General features: G+C 44.8%; 1 protein-coding gene across 11 annotated transcripts in view; it reads left to right on the top strand.

Annotated features, from left to right (window-relative positions):
- The window catches only part of LOC135391779 (neuron navigator 3-like), a 340328-nt gene that overhangs the window by 160150 nt on the left and 162107 nt on the right, over positions 1–18071 (top strand). Inside the window, exon 1 of one of the 11 annotated variants that reach the window (XM_064622222.1) lies at positions 15726–16672. The exons of the other annotated variants lie outside the window; for them this stretch is intronic. Coding sequence (XP_064478292.1) covers positions 16561–16672 — 112 coding nt within the window. The 5' untranslated portion in view covers positions 15726–16560. Of the gene's footprint in view, positions 1–15725; positions 16673–18071 lie in introns of those variants that run through there. 11 annotated transcript variants of the gene reach the window in all.

The raw sequence follows: 18071 nt of genomic DNA, 5'->3' as shown, positions 1-18071 counted from the left end.
AGCAAGTGCATCTCGTTCGTCCGTATTATTTGTGCATCAGACTCTTCTGTGAGTTTTTGTGCCGTGCCTGCAAGTCTCTTTACGTCGCAGCAACTCCCTCCGTCGCACCTCAGCAAGCATCTGAACATCCGCTGACCACCACCAGGAACCACCGGACTTACCGTAATATAAGTTTAATCCATTCTTCCGAACTATAGTCATTAATTCCACACGATTGGCTGTGTTAGCTGTACATCGTTACTAGTTTATGTGTATAAATGTTTTGTTTGATATTGAATACGAGTGGAGTGGTGTGGTCATTCACTGATCGGCGATAAAAAGCAATATCTCTATCCCAACATCGTCAGGGTGTAAGATTCTCCTTCTCATCCGTCCCTCTGTTCACACTCGGGTGTGACAGTACGCAATGCAAAACACTGACAGGCGATGGCAACATCCGGCACTGCCCAGCCTCCTCTCTGTAGAGGCATGCGGAGCATCTGTTGATCAAGAAGTGATTTTTTCCGACTCCAAAAGAACGAGAGGATCTCCGTGTTTATACGTGATGTTGCAGTGGCAGGTGGCAGAAGAACGTGGGCCAGAGACCATAGGTGGCCTAGAAAGACGCTCCGGAGGAGATATATGCTCGTTCTCTGTACGAGAAGTCGTGCTGCGCGACACGAGTCCTGGATCTGCCGAGTGGCCAGTGTCCAGTTGCGAGGCGTGTGGCCATCTTGATAAAAAAACACACCAAGGATGCGCATGCCCGTGCAGTGTTGCATCGGGAAGTCATGCTTGGCGTAAAACGATCCAAGAGGAAGAATTTTTGACTTTCGGGTATTAAGTTGACTGCCTGACACTGCTGCTATTGCTCGTACAGCTGCAGGACTGGCGTTAGCGAGCACCGGTCGTTGACGACGACGTTGACGACGCGGCATCGGAGCGGAAGACCAGCCACACAGACTGGTTCCAGACAATGGGCGTGGGGATTATCATCAAGCAGGAGAGCTACCTATGGGACAATGGGCGTGTGTATTGTCACCACGCAGGAGAGCTACCTATGGGACAATGAGCGTGTGTATTGTCATCAAGCAGGAGAGCTACATATGGAGGTAGGCTCCTTTACACAAACAGGAATGGTGTGTATTGTCATCAAGCAAGATTGTATTGTTGACTGATTAGATGAGTCCCAAAATTAGTGAGCCCATCTTCCTTATCTTTTAGCCTACCACTCCCTATAACTACCTCAAGAGATAACTCAAGCTGTAACTGAAGATAACTACCTACGGAGGTGTGTATTGTCATCAAGCAGGAGAACTTGTATCGCCAACTATAGGATGGGACAAGCTATGGAGGTGTGTATTGTCATCAAGCAGGAGAGCTACCTATGGAGGTAGTCCCCTTTGGACAGACACTAACTTGTTGTATTGTTGACTCTATAAGATGAGCCACAGACACTAACTTGTATCGCCAACTGTCACACACTAACAGACACTAACTTTGCAGCAGGGCAGCCTTTGCTGTAGAAATGCATATAACACATTCAGCAGTAGCGAGCACATAGCTGCTGGTACATAACGTCGGCATCGTTATTCAACTTTCATGGTGCGCATATTAGCTGGTCATCGCGATTAGAACGTTGAAGCAATCGACAGAGACTTAAATGCTCTGAACCTTTAATGTCCTTGACGTCAGCCAGTCTAGTCGCACGCATTGTGACCAGGGATCGGAACCGTTATTTTTTTCGGTTCGAGTTCAGGTTCAGGCACATTGGTTCGGTTCGTGTTCAGCTCCGCTGCACCACAGAATATCGGTTCGAGCCGGTACAGGAAAGTGAATGTTGAGAAGGTTGCCATGGGGTTCCTTATGATCCTCAAATAATACAAATATACTTTTGTTATTGTTGCTCCCGGCACAGCAGTGGATCACACCAACACTGCGTGTTACAGATCTACGTTTCAGGTGCGACGTTACGGCAACATACTGTACCCTCTATATGCTCCGCGTCCTGCTACGTCTGATACGTTTCCCTGATACGTCTCCTCCTCAGGGACTGGCCGTTATTTTCACAGCCCTTGTAGTCTGGACGACAACTGGCGAGTTCGGGCAACTTTTTTGTTTTTGTTTATTTATTTTTGTTTGTTTTATTTATTTATTTATTTTTTGTCACATCCCGTCTGCTCTCGCCAGTTTTGCCAGATCTCGAATGTTCACGGTGCGCCTTGCGAGCGCCAGGAAGTTGCCAGCTAGCACTTTTTCCGCACGGCCTCGAAACGATCGAGCAGCAGGTTGCCCAACTATATCCGGTGTCGTCACATCCGCGCTGCAGGGGTGGCGGATGCTCTGATTGGCCCGCACGTCGAAGTTCACATTGTTTAGCAGACGACGGAGCCCGAAGACGGGCGACCGCGATGCCCCTAGCGGGATCCAAGCGACTAAAGCCGCTAGATTCCTGGCACTCATTCTCGTGTGGCAAAGGTCACGTTATCCAGCTCGGGTGCCAACCTAGCAATTTCCGAGCGCTAGGCCGTTTTCCCTTGAAATGACCACCCGCGTTCGCCAAAAAAAACGTGTACAAGGAAGCCTACGGCTGACAAAAGGAAGAAGACAAAATAAAACGCGAACAATGGCGCTTCTTGTCGTTTCTGACCACGTATATTCATATATTCAATTGTGCCATCTAATATTACGTAGCGTGCACGCTCAGTGTTGGCTCAGGCCCCTTGGACCAGACGGCGCCTTCCTGAACGCGCAGTCAGAAACTACTTTTTCCCCTTTGGGAGCAAGAAATTTGACTCGCCATAGCACTCATAGTTGCTTATTGTGAACGGGCTCATTATTTCATTCCCCACATCACCACGAGGAATGGGGTAGAGTATCACCTCCTGCGATGAAGCCCCCATTCATCATCTTAAAATAAAATTGTTGTTGTTGGCATGCCATAGCACGATCTGCAACACAATTGTGTTTAGAATGTCATTTCAGCTCGCATTTGGTGTCCGAAGTGCCCGATTACGATCGGCGTTACTTCAGTTGGTTTATGGTCATAGTTTACGTTGTGCCAATAAAACACGAATAAGAATCATCATCATCATCATCACTTCAGCTTGTGAAATCAAGCACAGCAGGCCCTCAAAACTAACACAGCTGAATGAACGCAATAGCTACGAGGAGGAAATACCTAATACTTCGCGCATTTGGGTTGCAGTTCTGTTTTGTTCAGTTGCGGTTTCGAATTTGTTTGGCAACACGGCTCAATCCGCTGTGTAAGTCGTAGTTCCGATCTCTCACAATGTACATTACGTCTGAACCGTTTCGCGAACCGGTAACCACCTAATTTTTTTCGGTTCAGTTCCGGTTCGGTTCAACGCGAGAAAAAAAGGTATTGTGGTTCTGTTCGGTTCCGGTTCAGCGAAAAATATGGGGTTTTAGCAGTTTTCGGTTCGGGTTCAATTTCGGTTCCGATCCCTGATTCTGACACTGGCCAATGCGGTGCCCAAACGGTAGTCTCTCTACTATTGGTGGTGATGATAGTAATGTTCGTCCCCACGTGGCTTCACGTCACAAACGGCCGTGCGTCCTGAGCCTACGTCACAGGTAATAGACCTCTACCCGAGAAACGTCATCATGACGTTGGTAGACAGACTGAAACGGAAACAAATCGGAAGGGGAGGGCTGGATTCCACGAATGGGCACTTGTTACCGCTGCCGCCTAATGAAAGAAATGTAGGAACGAAGGTCGCGTCCCTTCCAGGGACTATCGTAGTCCCCCCAAGACCGTGGCTTTCGGGCGCGACCTTGTTCCCCTCTAGCTTCGAGCGTACTACAACACTACCAGATTGGTGGCGCTGTCGAACACTATGACGTCATTTGTTTACAAACAGGGATAGGTCCATTGCGCCAGCATTTGCCTTCCAGTGTATGATGAGAACCCAGAGAAAACATCGAGACAGCACAATCGGTGCCGGGATTCGAATACGGGTCACCTACCTGACCTCCCCCCCCCCCCCCCCGGCTCACTCTCTGGCTACAGGTGTTTATATTCGAGAAACCTCACGTGATTGTATGTAAGGTTCAGCAGCAGGTAGGTCCAGGGTTATGCTAAAGAGAGGAGTGTGGTGGGTTCGAATACAGCCACCAGCTTTGCTGTCAGAGGATCTCCCCCTTGGGTTTTCCTTCGTGCCAAACCAAACCTCGACACAGGTGGTTCCGAAACAGGCCCAGGAAGAATACTGAGTTACTGTCCTATATTCATTGATGTTGTCCTTTGTCCAAGTGTCCGTCCCTGCAACCTCTCCTGGTCACAGACACTTCGCGTTGTTCCCCAGCAGATTAAGGAAGAAAAAAAAATAACGTTTTCAGGTAGTGGCTATTGAGCAAAGACTTTCGAAAGTGAGTTTCGTGAAATGTTTCTTCGTTACCAGTGTGTTGCATTAAAAACGAAACTGATAACTACAAGCATATTCTACCTTTACGAGAGGGCGAAGCAAGCCGACAGGTTCAAATGAATCAATGTCACATCTTTGAGTGCAAATGCATAACTAAAACTCTTTTAATGCATGTCAGTACAAACTTTAAAGCCAAGAACGATGTGAAGAGTGGACACTCGTGTATTTATCCATTATGCATCCGTGCATGGGACATTGGTGTACGTCGATGCCGAAGCCATTCCTTGTACCAGGCTGTCCAGCTGTGGTTCCACTGCTCGCAGACGACAGACAGAAGGGGAACCTTTCGAGAAAGGTGATCCATCCCCCAATATTTGAACGTCGTCACGAAGCGAAATTGAGGGAGTTACCCACGTGCACGTGACGGTAACAGAACACGCGGACGGGACAGCCCCATTCCCCCTGGAAGGGGGGAAAGGGCGGACGGGGCAAACCTTGTATATTTTACATATATCCGTGCATGTGTTGGGTCGGGGGTGGGCTTTTCAATGCGGTGCAAGGACAGCACAATAGGTAGCTATCGGCGGGGGACCCTGTTTTGTGAATGTATTTATTTCGCGGCGGCGTTCATTTGAGTTCCTCTGTGAGTCTGTGTAGCTGCGGCTGTTGCCGTGCGCACGATTTCGGGAAGGTCGTCTGCATTTTAATGTGCGTGCTGGATAGCGGTGCTGTTGTCTCGATTGTTTTGAAGCCGTGGATGAAGAACAGGTTGGTTGTTTCGCAATTCACGATCTCTATCTGTATCCCCGTTATCCATGCATGGGAACGAGATTATTTTTCGCGGTAGCTTTATTGTTGGAGTAACATTTTGCGAAACCAAATGGGTTCCTCGACAAGCGTTCTGTGATGCCATTCTGAAATGTATTGTCGGCAGGGTGATGCTTCTGTCGGCTGTCAACAGCCCATGGTCCCTGAGCTCACTGTATATCATACGTCATCGCTAAATATTTGCGACTGTTACTCTGATGCTGGTACATGTTTACATCAACCATACGTATATGAATCCGCTTTACGTTACCTTCAAGAAGAGTATGTGGTTCAGAGCTTGAGCGACTGGGAAACTAGTTGCAGCAGAAATTGTATGTCCTTCAAACGTCTCTAGGGACGCGGATATCTGTAGAACTAACGGTACGACGGCGTTATTACGTTCGGGTTGTATATAGACCCTTGCCTGTGAGCGTTGTGCCGACAACTCAATGCTATACGGAACTTTATCGTAGTAGCGTTAACAAATTAATTAGGACTTAGTCTGGTTTCCACCGTTGTTGCACCATCCGTGAGGCGCCGCTCATAGTGAGGACCGAAGTCCTACGGTGTCCAAAAAGTTTAGGAGTGCTTCTAGGGTAGAGCGTTGATGGGCTAGATTTCTCTGTGGACCAAGCAATTTTGACACAGTGAGGGCGAGAGTCCAGCTGATTTCTGAAAAAAATCTACTGCAATGACGAAAGACATGTGGACGGTCAGGCGCAGCTATCTTTTAAATGGAAATATTGCGTTATGTAGATTCCCGTTGTCCAATGCTTGCCTGTACGCCTAAATTTAGCACACGATGCCGTGCGCTTTGGCATCTTGATCTTTCAGCCCTGGTTAGCCCTACGCTGACATAAGCTGGCAGCGGACATTACACGATTTAATTATATGATTCACAGCATCTATTCTTGTTCTTTCTTTGTGAATATTCGAGTCCATTTCATCACGTCTCGTGTCCGTTATTTTCCTAAAAATCAAGGAAATGTTACCTGCTCCACATTTTTTTACGTCCATTTTGAAGGCGAATTTTTTTCGTGGCTTTAGCCGCACATTTCCTATTTGGAGTTAGAACTATTTAGCATAACTAAGCATATATTATAGTATGCCTAACACCCCCCTTAACTTTCAATAAGTTATTAATTACTCGAATTCACTTTAAACCTCAGCCCAAGACACAATTATGCGTATCTCTATATTACTCCGTGATCATCCGAAACAACATATAAAATAACTAGCTACGTATACTAAGTATTATGGTTGATAATTTAAATTGCTTGAGATATACGTTCTAGTTGGTATTTTTATCCCGTTTCGTGGCCACAACGACTTGTTACACTTCAGCATTGATATTGATTGATCGTTGCATATTTGAAGTGATGTTCGTCTGAAGATCCTCTTTAAACGTACTCACTTGCAAGTGTACTGGCTAATGAATATCTATTGTGAATACTGTTACAAGTTACTGTCATCCCCTTTGAAGTGTGAGGAGCTAGCTTCTGTAATAAGCATGCAAAAGACCTCACCCCTCTTCGCCATACTGACCGCGTTGAACCACATAGCGGTATCACCGCCTGGCGCTTGGGTTGTGTTCACGGACAGTAAGGTGGCGCTAGAAGTTCTAGCAAATTATTGTTCCAGAACAATCGGCGGCCTAGACACCATGATAGTCGCAATATACAACCGACCTCTATCCTTTGGTCATAGCCTGTGTTTCCAATGGGTACCCAGTCACACCGGCCTACACGGAAACACCCGCGCAGACGCCTTAGCACGTCGGGCACATGGGGACGGCACCTCCAATAACTGTCTCCTACCACTTTCAGCCTCATCGTGTCGGTTACAGACACAGCGACTCCGTCATAACGGCACTCGGCAGTTTCAAGAGGACGCTGTCCGACTGAACGACCATCTCCGGTCTATCGACCCGTCGATGGATTTCGTTGCCACACACCACTGCTCGCGTCAAGAAACGTCCATTCTACACCGACTACGCCTTAATGCCGCCAGGACACCTCTACTTCTCTGTAAAATGGGTCTTCTCCAGTCGCCCAAATGCCTCACTTGCGCTGTTGAAGCTGATGTGCCACACCTTCTCCTCGACTGTCACAGATTCGACACCCCTCGAGCCACGCTGAGACGACGCCTGCTCGAGCTGCGGTGCACGGACTTTTCTCTGGCCACTCTGCTCGGCCCAGTACGAGATCACACACAGCGGTCTGTCACCAAAGCAGTTCTGACTTTCTTGAGAGATTCAGGTCTGATGAACAGCCTGTGAACTCAGACGTGCAACCTCATTCTTCTGTGCCCCACTCTCATCCTCAACGCATTAATTTCATGCTTTCCTTTTAAAGTCATCTTCTGTGACTCATCTCATCATTCTTTCACCGTTTGTTAGTCATCTTTTTTTTTGTCATCTTTGTCTTTAATCTACCTCATCCTTCTTTCATCATTTGTTAGTTTTTCGGTATTTCCTAATTCTTTTTCTGTTTCTTTATTTCTTTTTATTTATTTATTATTATTTCTTTCTTTCATTCCTATATTTTCTTTTATTTATTTATTATTATTATTTCTTTCTTTCCTTAATTCTTATCTTTTCTTTTTATTTATTTATTATTATTTCTTATTTCTGGAATAGCAAGCCGACGTCCCGTTTGGCTGACCTTTCCCCGTTTTTTTTCCTTTTGTCTAATAAATATATCCCCCCCCCCCTCTGAAACTAACTACCGTTTGAACTAACAGCGTTTGATCAAAGTTGTCTCGCGACGTAAAGCCACGAATTTTTATTACTAACAGCGTTAAAAATCAAGAAATAATAAAAATAACGAACTATGTGAAAGCTTCCCTCGATACCCCAACAGAGTATTTATATTGTAGAAGTTTTATGACCAGAATTCAGGTTTTTCAGCTTCGTCATAAAAAAAAAGAAAAAGAGAAACGAAAAACGTGTGCCGGTAAAATTGAAAACAATTAGGATTTATCCGGAAAACTCGGGTTCTGGGGTTCCAGAAACCGAGAACTGGCCGAGACAAGCCATCCCCTGTCACCGGATGACTTTGTTCGTTTCTTTCTATGTCCCGACTGCCTCTAATTGCGGGTTAACACTTAACAGACCCCAGTTAAGGAAACGTAGCTCTCTCGACCCAAATCCACTATGCAGCTGTCCTGCACTTATAGGAACGATCTCGCAATGCGCGTAATATTTATGTATAAATGCAAGTAGACATCCGTGCATTGCGTGCGAACCGCATGCGTTTCTGAGAGGCAACTTATCATTTTCTCTGATTATTTTTCTCGAAATTTTGCACAATGACTCAGTTGTAAAAAAATAAAAAAAAATAAATAACGACAAAAATATCGGAATTCTCGAAAAAATTGTAAAAATCCTCCCGAGTATGCAAAAAAAAAAAAGAAATAAAGAAAAAGAACCTCTGGAACACAGAACCCTAGAGCTATTACTTGAGCTAGAGATGAATTTAAACGTAGAAAAATGTGTACAAATGACTGTCTACGAAACAATCACCAATTTTGTCTTCCTATGTTATAGATAGCGTTCCACTCACAAAGGTTTCCAAACATAAATATCTGGGCGTCATCCTCTCGTCAAACCTAAGTTGGACAGCGCATATTGATCATATTGTTGCCAAAGCGTCACGCAAGCTCCGGTTCCTGAAAAGAAATATGTGTTATTGTACTTGTGCGACTAAACTGACAGCATACAAAACTTTAATACGTCCACTTCTAGAATATGCCGACATTTTCTGGGACCGATTTATGCAAGTCCTAATTGATTGTCTGGAATCTGTCCAGAAAAAAGCCTCGCGTTTTATATATAATTCGTACGGGAGGGATACCTCGGTAACATCGTTGTATGAAGCATCAGACCTGTTACCTTTAGCCTGCCGCAGGCAAGTAAGGCGTCTTCATTTTTTTCATAGTATTGTACATGGTAAAAGCGGCCTTAAATTCGACGACTATCTTAAATTCAACGAGAGTCGTACCACCAGGCAGAAACACGCTAACCTCATCAGTGAGTTTCGTTGCAGAAAGCAGTTGTTCAATTGTTCTTTTTTTCCTCGCACTACTCGCGAATGGAACAAGCTACCACCACAACTGACGTGCATTCCTGGCTCCGCAGCTTTTTCTAAGGCAGTTATTGACCAAATAAGCATGTTGAATTAGGCGATCACTTGCTTTCTTGTGCTATTTTCGCTATGTTAGGCTCTGTCTGAGCCAAATTGATGCTGTCTCTCTATGTTGCTCATTGTGCTCCCTCTGCCTTGGCCCTCAACTGATGGCCGGCAGTATTATCCAAATAAATAAATAAATACTCACCGAGAAAGTAGCATTCGTAATGGTGATCCGTAAATCGATCCGGACAGAACGGATACACACCTCAGCCACCAGGATCAATAGAGTGCATCAACCTGTCCAAAACGAGCAGCGTGATTTTCTCTTTATTGCCGAGAAACATCGCAACACAGTGTGTAGGGGCCAACCGTCCGAAGTATAGGTGATATATACGGCCAACTCTGTTTCTGCTTCATGCCTGTTTATCTGTTCGTACAGTGTGGGCCTCAGTTACGAAGATGAATGCACTTTTCCAGACTTCCGGAAACCTTTATAAATGAGCTCTAAGCGCAGCCTCCCATTTATCACCTCTCGACCAACACACATCCTCCTCGCACGGCCTATCCATATCGTAGAAATGGTTTTCCGTTTTCCGTTTTTTTTTTTATTATCTGTTTCTTTTATCGCTCTCTCGTTGGCTTCCGTAACTGCATCCCCGTAATATCTGCTGAGGTGGTTAAGGCACGGATCGCTGGCACCTGCTCTGGTGTGAATCGTGTATCCGCGCGAGCGAACTTATCCGGCGCTGTTTCGGCAGAAATACGATAGTGCGAAAAGAGAAACGTCAAAATTAGTTAGGTGCACGCGACCATCTGAGCCTAGCATCACTTCGTCTCGCGTATTCCCTGCGCCCACGAAGTATTCATTTTTCCCAGCTGCTCGTCTGCTAGTGTCGTCTGCTAACAGCAGACGACACTAGCATCCGATCGCTTAGAGCGCCCTCCTTCGCATTTTATTCCATCGTATTATTGCATCGTATCGCCAAGCGTTGTTCGGATACTCTTGGAGTTTCATACGCGATACAAGGTATATTTAAACAGGTAGCGCAACTCCCATAGGCCTCTGTGTCTTCAGAATGACGCCATGATTGAGACAGTCAGCGCCATCCATCCGTTGCGCGGACTACTACGATCGTAAATAAATGACGTCAGAGATGACGTCACTAGTATGAATAATAAGTAGTGCATAATTAGCCATGCACGTTTACATTGGCCCACTTCGCTTGCTTTGTACTCCCTTTTCAGCGCCCATGCAGTCAACAATACCAGACGAGAACACAGAAAAATAAAGCATATCAGGTTTAATGAATCATATCAATTCCAAATACATACAGTTATCACAGATTTTGACAACTCCAAACAGAAAGGCATCGTGATGACCATACAGAAATTAGGAAGGCTCACATAAGGCCCATTTCTCACCTAGAGCTATACGTACACTTAGTGATTAGACATTTACATTTATTCAATGAGTGGCCGTTATAGGTCCATTGCAACCAAACACGACATCGTTGCTGCACAGTCGGTTCCTGCTAACACTCACACTATCATGGCCACTCGTCCCATGACGAAATCTTTTTTTTTTTTTTTTCGCGGACCCATCAACAGGGGATGCATTGTATTCACCTGTTTATACGTGTTAATCTTGGTCTACAGTACGGAGATGTGAAAGTCGATTCCTGTTTAACCCAAAGAGTGTACGAACTCCGTATTAAAATGCACGGACACACGGTACGGATACAGAGACGCACGGATAAACACTCCCAACTGTGACACATGCGCAAAGGAGCAGGATACGGAAATGTACTCGAGTGGTAGATGATCTCGTATATGTGCACGAGCGGGGCAACAGAAAGCTTTTTCTATATTGAAATTATGAATAACCTATTAGTACACACACAAGCGACGCCCATGTTGCAAAGTTTTTCTGTTTACAACCGTACCTCTACTGTCAACACGCAGGATCGCTCGCGCCTCTTGCTGGTGGCCTTGCGGATGGGTCTGATTTGGTATTTTCGCTAGTTTTCGCTACCAGTTTAGATATACCTTGCGCGATATCTTGTATGCGCGTGCTTTCCTCCTGGATCTGCTGCACCGACATCCCGCCCGGCAAAGTCGTTCGTCTGGGTGCCCAGGAGACGGCGCTGTAGTGAAGACGATAGCTATGACGATTGTGCTAATCCGAAGTGATTACGTCTGCGTCAGTTCGTCGATTTATCTTTGAATACTGATATGTCAGGTGCATGTGTACTCTATCGTTTATCTCACTGGCAATGAAGCTTTTGCAGTTCCACTTACGGATGTGACGAATCTTTGACGTGAAAACGCTCGCACAAAAATTCCGCATCAAGCGACATAAAGTGGGAGGTTTTATTTGAGACAGAGAGTCTCAATCCATTTCGAAGCGGTGTTCCTTTCGATCAATAACCTCACTCCACAAAAACCTCGGAGTTGTCGTGAAACAGAAACCAAGTTGTCCACATGGACAGTTTCGCTTACTCTCTCTTCCACAAGTATCTCATGTGTTGCACGTTTTGCCATAGGATGCTGACTTTTCTGGGGGGTCTACTTTGCTGTAGAAATTGGGGAGCGCAGTGGCGCTCAGTGGGACGGACGGTGGGGGCCATTATTCGAGTAAAAAGCTGCTATAGAAACGGTCGCTATATGTAAATTATCTCTGGCCGATATAAACTATAAGTTTCTAAATTGTCTGGACAGAGTTTGTGAATAGCACTAGAAGTCGCGTGGCACTGTTTCCTGTAGGTCTCTGTTCGATAACAGCACTTTATACAAAGAAAAGTAGTTTGTGTAGTTGAATTTTAGTTTCCCTTTTGTTTTTTGCTACGAAAGCCATATACTGTTGATTTCAAACCAAAGGTTTGTGAATAGCACTAGACATCATGTGACACTGGTTCCAACGGGTATGTTTCCGTTCGAGAACAGCACTGTATACAAACATACGTGTTCTGTTTGTAAAGTTGGTTTTCTTTTTCTTTTTGATACGAAAGCCATACACTGTTAATTTCAAACTAAAGGTTCTTGCCTTTTCTCCACGACGTCACCGTTGGGCTCCACTCAAATCCCTGTTGCATTTATTTATTTGTTTTGAGCGTTGAACTCCATACCCCTTTGGAACAAGCCAATCGCAATAAGCCTTTCCAGCTTATCTTACCTTTCTTCCTGTTGCAGCTTTTTACGCCTTTTGCTGTTATTCCAAACGCCATTCTTTCTCTCTCTCTCTGGCTGAATCTGTTTCATCAGTATAAAAGCTATTACATCCTCTGCTCCTACAACCGGAGCAACCCCGGTCAGTGTGGGACGCCTTTCAAGACGGCTAAAAGCTAAAATACTTTCCTTCTGTTTTCTCTAGAAGGTTTGCTTACAGGTCCAACTTCGGTAGTAATATCTTCGAACATCAGTTGAAAAAAGTGGGATAGTTTCATCTCCTGTTTCCTTTTTCACGCTCCTGTCTTTTCCCTTTTTGTAACCTGAAAGATTGGTTCAAGATGGAGCTGTTTCGTCCCGCGCCTTGGTTGATTTCGTCGAATCTTCTTTTTGTATTTTGCCTCCTATGCGATGTCCTTTTTTCGAGCCCCTATGTAACGATATTTTGACACCGCCAAAAAAGAGAAAGATAGAGAGAGAGAAAAGAAAGAACGGGGATGATTTGATATATATTCGGAATTCCGCGAACTTTATTGAAGTACGGACGAGAGCCTGCTTTCTTCCCTATTTTTTTTTTTTTTTAGACACTGTGGAGTTTACAGTTCCATGCGATATTGAAAAGCTTTACTTGAGTTTCAGAACGGGATATTTTAGTAGATATTTATAGTGCTTTCACTGCGAAACGGAGAATAAGCGATGGCGATGCTAGTGCCCATTGAGGCCGCGCTGACCAAAAGGGATTGAGTTTGTCATTCATTTATTATTGTCGCTTTTTTTCTTCTGTTTTTCTTTTTCTAGCGCGCGGTAAAATTGGATTGGTTTTTCGGAGAGTTTAGTTTGGAGCGGTCCCTTCACGTGAGATATTAGTTTTAGAGGCTCCCACGAAGCCTTGTGCGTGGATTAAATCTCGTAGTTGTCAAGAGGTTTGCTCCCTTTATTTGCTTCGTTTTTGTTTATGTGGTTGCTGTTGTCGTTATTTACTGGTGGGTACTACTCCTACAATAAAGCTATAAATGAGGACCTATAGTCGTGTTCAACTTAAGAACTACACGTTTAAGCCCCGCCCTACACTTGTTCCTATTGGCTGCAGTAGCTAGCCGCATCACTCTACGTCGCGACAAGTAGTGCGCCGATAACGAAAATTTCGGACATTATAGGGACCTATAGGCGACACCTGGTGGTGCCTCAGTTTTTTTTTCTCTCTCTCTGGTGGAGTGATACCCCCGTTAAACGGGCAGACTTCAATGATCATTGAAACGAAATGTCACTGAGGCATGCGCGTGCGTGGCGCCATCAAGCGTGTAACCTGTCAACTTCTCAAACAGTAGGGTCCAATACTGGTCAAGAAGTTGACACGTTACGCGCAAGATGGCGCTACACGCATGTTCAATGGCCGTCGGATTCGACGACGATTGAAAGCTGCAAGGGGGAATAAGTCTCTTAAGATTCATGGAGAACACTGCTTGCCGCTGTTGCCTGAGTCCGCCGTGAATTGATTTGTTGCTTTTGAAGCATTTTTCTCCAGCTTGTTTCGTTTTTGTTTTTTCTGTCTATGTGATGCCGAGCTTTCTTTCCTTCTTTTCTTTTATGCACCGTGGACATGACGTTTCATTTTTCTTTATTTTTTTATTTTTTATTTCCATAGGTTCACTGTCAGTCCCAGCTTTCCTCTTTCCTCTCAATTTGGAAGTAATATTCCCAGTGATGGGCAAAGTGGCTGAAAATTGTACTTAAAGTAAAGTACAGTGTCCTTTGCAAAGTACTTTAAAGTACTCGTCCAGTACATTATAAATTTAGATCGTATCGCTGGGCGTTTCAACACTTGGAAAAGAGGTAATTATGTTTCGACTGTTATCTTTAGAAAGCTTTTAGCTGGCATTTTTGCCAAGTGCTAGTTACAGGGGAAAAAAAACAAAGAAAGAATAAGTTACAGTCGACTCAATAATATGAACCGAAAGAAATGATTATACGACCAAGAGTTTGCGTTTGTATTGCCAATTGGGTACTTAGTACTTGAAAGGAAAGTACAGAAGAAAAGTATACTTAAAGCACAGTTCAAAATACACGAAATGTAATCAACTTTATGTAAAGTACAAGTACTGAGAAATGTACTTAAAGTCATTCTTGAGAACTTGGTACTTCAAGCATACGTACTTCCCGTCACTGATATTCCACAGGTAAAACTGAAGTAGCCGGATAACTTCACGTTAGCGCAGTTCACCAATTCACTCACTTTGAATTTGGTGGTCATCTTTGCTCCCAAGTTATTGTTTTTAACATGCATGAATTATAGTAACGACCCACACCATTCCGGGACACATATGTCAGTGTTGCTCCTCAGACTTTTGCCTTGACATATCCTTAGGAGTACACCGTGATATCATCAATTTTAATTAGCTGTCAAATATACTTGTTGCTATATTGAACGCTTTCCATATCCGGCCGTGTCCTCCCCGTGCATTCGTTTATTATGCTACAGTTCAACCGACACGCCCTACATAATCTTGCACAAACATCTTGTATAAGGTCCCGTAAGCAATTCTCCATCTTCGAGCTAGTTATGATCCCTAGTTCATTTGATGCGTTATATGGCCTTTACGTTTGTTAATAGTGTGTCGAATCTTAATAATACCATGTAATGTCCTATACGGGTAATAAATGCGAGCCTGCACTAAATAAGCATGTTTGCAATTTCCTTTACTAAAGACTACACGTTGACACACTGCTCGAGATTAAGAGACCACAGTCAGGCGTTGGATCATCGGAACAGCATACGTTTTTGATATGCCAAAAAAGAAAAAAAAAGTACAGTGTCGTCTACTAAATTAACGTAACAATAATTTAAACCGCCTCAACTGTCTCCTCAGACGCTCACTGTATAGGAATAAAAACAGGGCACTCTGTGAGAAAATCATGTTATTCCCTTCCGATGGCGCTCACAAGACGCAGGTTGGCTGTCTCTATCTCTTCCGGTGCGATATGTGTACACTCATGTTCTATGAAGTGTACAGCTGTACTTTTTTTTTATCCGACACTGCCCTTGAGAAACGCCAGCTACATCCTCTCAAGAAGTCGGCAGCCAGACGTAATGATAACGTTGGCACGTTCCAGCCTTTTTCGAGAACTCTTCCCCTCCTCTCCACATCCTCACTATTTCGCTGCTCAGCGTAAGGTTCTAAACCGGAAAGCGGGTTTGAATTTCAAAGTAGAGCACCACATGGTTATGACACATAAAACGACAATCTCGCCGTTGGTCGTGTCGTGCTCACTTCGTGGCTTGAACTTGGTCGTCTTTTGTTCCGCGAGCGGTGTCAAGTAAGGAGCGAAACCTCGTTCTTCGTCGGGTTTGTCAGAATACGTGGAGCTCTCTTGAAGTGTTCAGTGGAGCTGCGAGCATCGTGGTTCAGCATTTTTCTTCGCCTGATAAGAAGGATTCTATGTCACTGGTGAAGAACGTGCGGTTCTGTGATCGGTGCATTAATGATGACTGATTAGGTTCTCGTCGAAACGAATGTGGATATTGCCGTTGACGTTGTCGACGAAAAACAGTGGGATAAACCATCAAGAACGCACGTTGGCTTGAAGTTACGCAAAGATGACGTCACAGTTGATGTCGATGACTGTGAAGTGTCCGTGTCTCGTGCATTAATAATAACTTGAAAATAAGCGCCGAGGCTGTGGATGCCAGGTTGTCATTATACGTTGCTCCAAGATTACTGTACTGTGCATGGAGACGAACTAGTGGGCAAGAAAAATAATGCTCCGTGCTGGTTTAGTACCTGATAAGTTTCCAACAACACTGGACAGTGAAGCGTCTGAATTAGCGGCATAACTTTTGTCTCAGTGCCATCCTCCTGGATATTTCTTCGCTGCCAGTGTTCTTTGTGGCGAAGCGAGTGCACGCTATTCCGTTCGCAATAAGGCAGCCCCATTTGAAAGCCACAATTATTCCATCCTGTGCCAAGCGTGTGAGCTGACTTTGTCGAAGTGACCGTTGCGCAGTGTTGAACGACAGTGGCGTCATGGCGGCGTCTGTCGGGATGATGTCACTTGTTAAGAAGGCGTTAGTTGGCGCAATTGTGTGTTAGAAGATGACTGACTCAGCAGGGTCCGGAATGGAGCGGATTCTTTCTGAAAGTGACCAATCAGCGCGTCGGAAATTGCTCTACCGTTGGCTGCAGGACCAGAACAGTGGGATGGGAGGTAATGCATCACAGCTGGTCTCCAGATGCATGCTCGTCTTTGATTGTTATTGTGTGCCATCGCGTGAAGCCATTCAGGCGACTTTTTCAACTAGTATCTACGATACCTTATCTGAAGAAGATACTTGTGTCTAAAGGGCCAACGTCGACAGAACTGTAGTTAACTTCCGACATTCTTGATTTTGCACGCCGTGTTTTATTGAATCGTGCTCAGTTCTATATCTGGTGCTCTAAACTATAATCGTAGCACTAGCCTCACTTGAATTTGCGTAGTTACAGGTAAGGCTGTAGGGTCGCTGTTCATAAGTATATATGCCGCATTTTCCGGTGTATGACGCGCGCGTTATACAGTAAAAAAGTGTTCTGAAGAGGTCCTGCGCGTTATCTAACGGTGCGCGTTATACACGGAAATATTTTCCTGCAGAGTTCGTTTTCAGGTCGGTGACGTACAAATTCTAGCCTCTTCCAGGGTGTGCTGTGGCTTTCTCCCATATCTCTTAGGGTCAGTTGAGAAAACCGGTGAAAGGGCACTGAACTTCATAAAAGGTTAATGATGCTGCTTAAGGATGCTATTCAGCAGTCAATAATCTCGAATTTATTTCAGAAGAATGGCGTGATTGAGGAGGGACGCGAAACGGAAAGCTGAGAGGAGACTGAAGTATACTATGACAGCGACGCTGTTGCATCGAAGATTAACGGATTTGACTAAATGTGTTTCAAATATAGCATATGCATATATGATACACCGCTTTGGTTTATTGTGTATACTGGTGGCAGTACAGAACCTTGTAGCACCATTGCGGTGCGCGTTATACATCGAACCTTTTTCAAATTCGGCTCATTTTTAGGGGTGCGCGTTATACATCGGAAAATACGGTACATATACTGGTGAAATGTATTTCCTGACATTCCTCCCATGTGGCACGGTGCTTCGGAGTTTCAAAGCGTTCACTGCAAACCGTTGCAAGTTGAAGGTGAATAGTCCAGTTCTTTCTATTGCATACGTGTTCCGAAATATGCGTTATACTGCAGTTATTTTGGTGTCATGCGACAGGTGTCGTGCTCGTGTCTATAGGCTACATTTAGATTTAGAAACAAAACGACGGGACTTTTACGAGATGCATATCACTACAGGGGTGCCCTGCCATATATAGGTCGGCAGAGTATGGCGTGCGATGCGAACGCAACGTGTACTGGACAGATCCTGCCTCCCCAAAGGCTGGCTATAAAAATGGCGACGCCTGCTACCGGCGGCTAAGGCGTTTGTGGACAACACGATTGCTGGTTTGTACGTCCACACTGTAAGAAAAAAGGGTGTGAAAAGGAAGAAGGAAACTTCTATAGTTACCACCTAGGTCAACATAGCGTCTGATAAAGGGTGTAATAGGGTGGTAAAAGCA

This window comes from Ornithodoros turicata, chromosome 4 (genome assembly GCF_037126465.1).
Source record: "Ornithodoros turicata isolate Travis chromosome 4, ASM3712646v1, whole genome shotgun sequence".
Classification (NCBI taxonomy): Eukaryota; Metazoa; Arthropoda; class Arachnida; order Ixodida; family Argasidae; genus Ornithodoros; species Ornithodoros turicata.
Note: the sequence above shows the minus strand (reverse complement) of the source record. Positions and strands in the feature narration are given on the sequence as shown.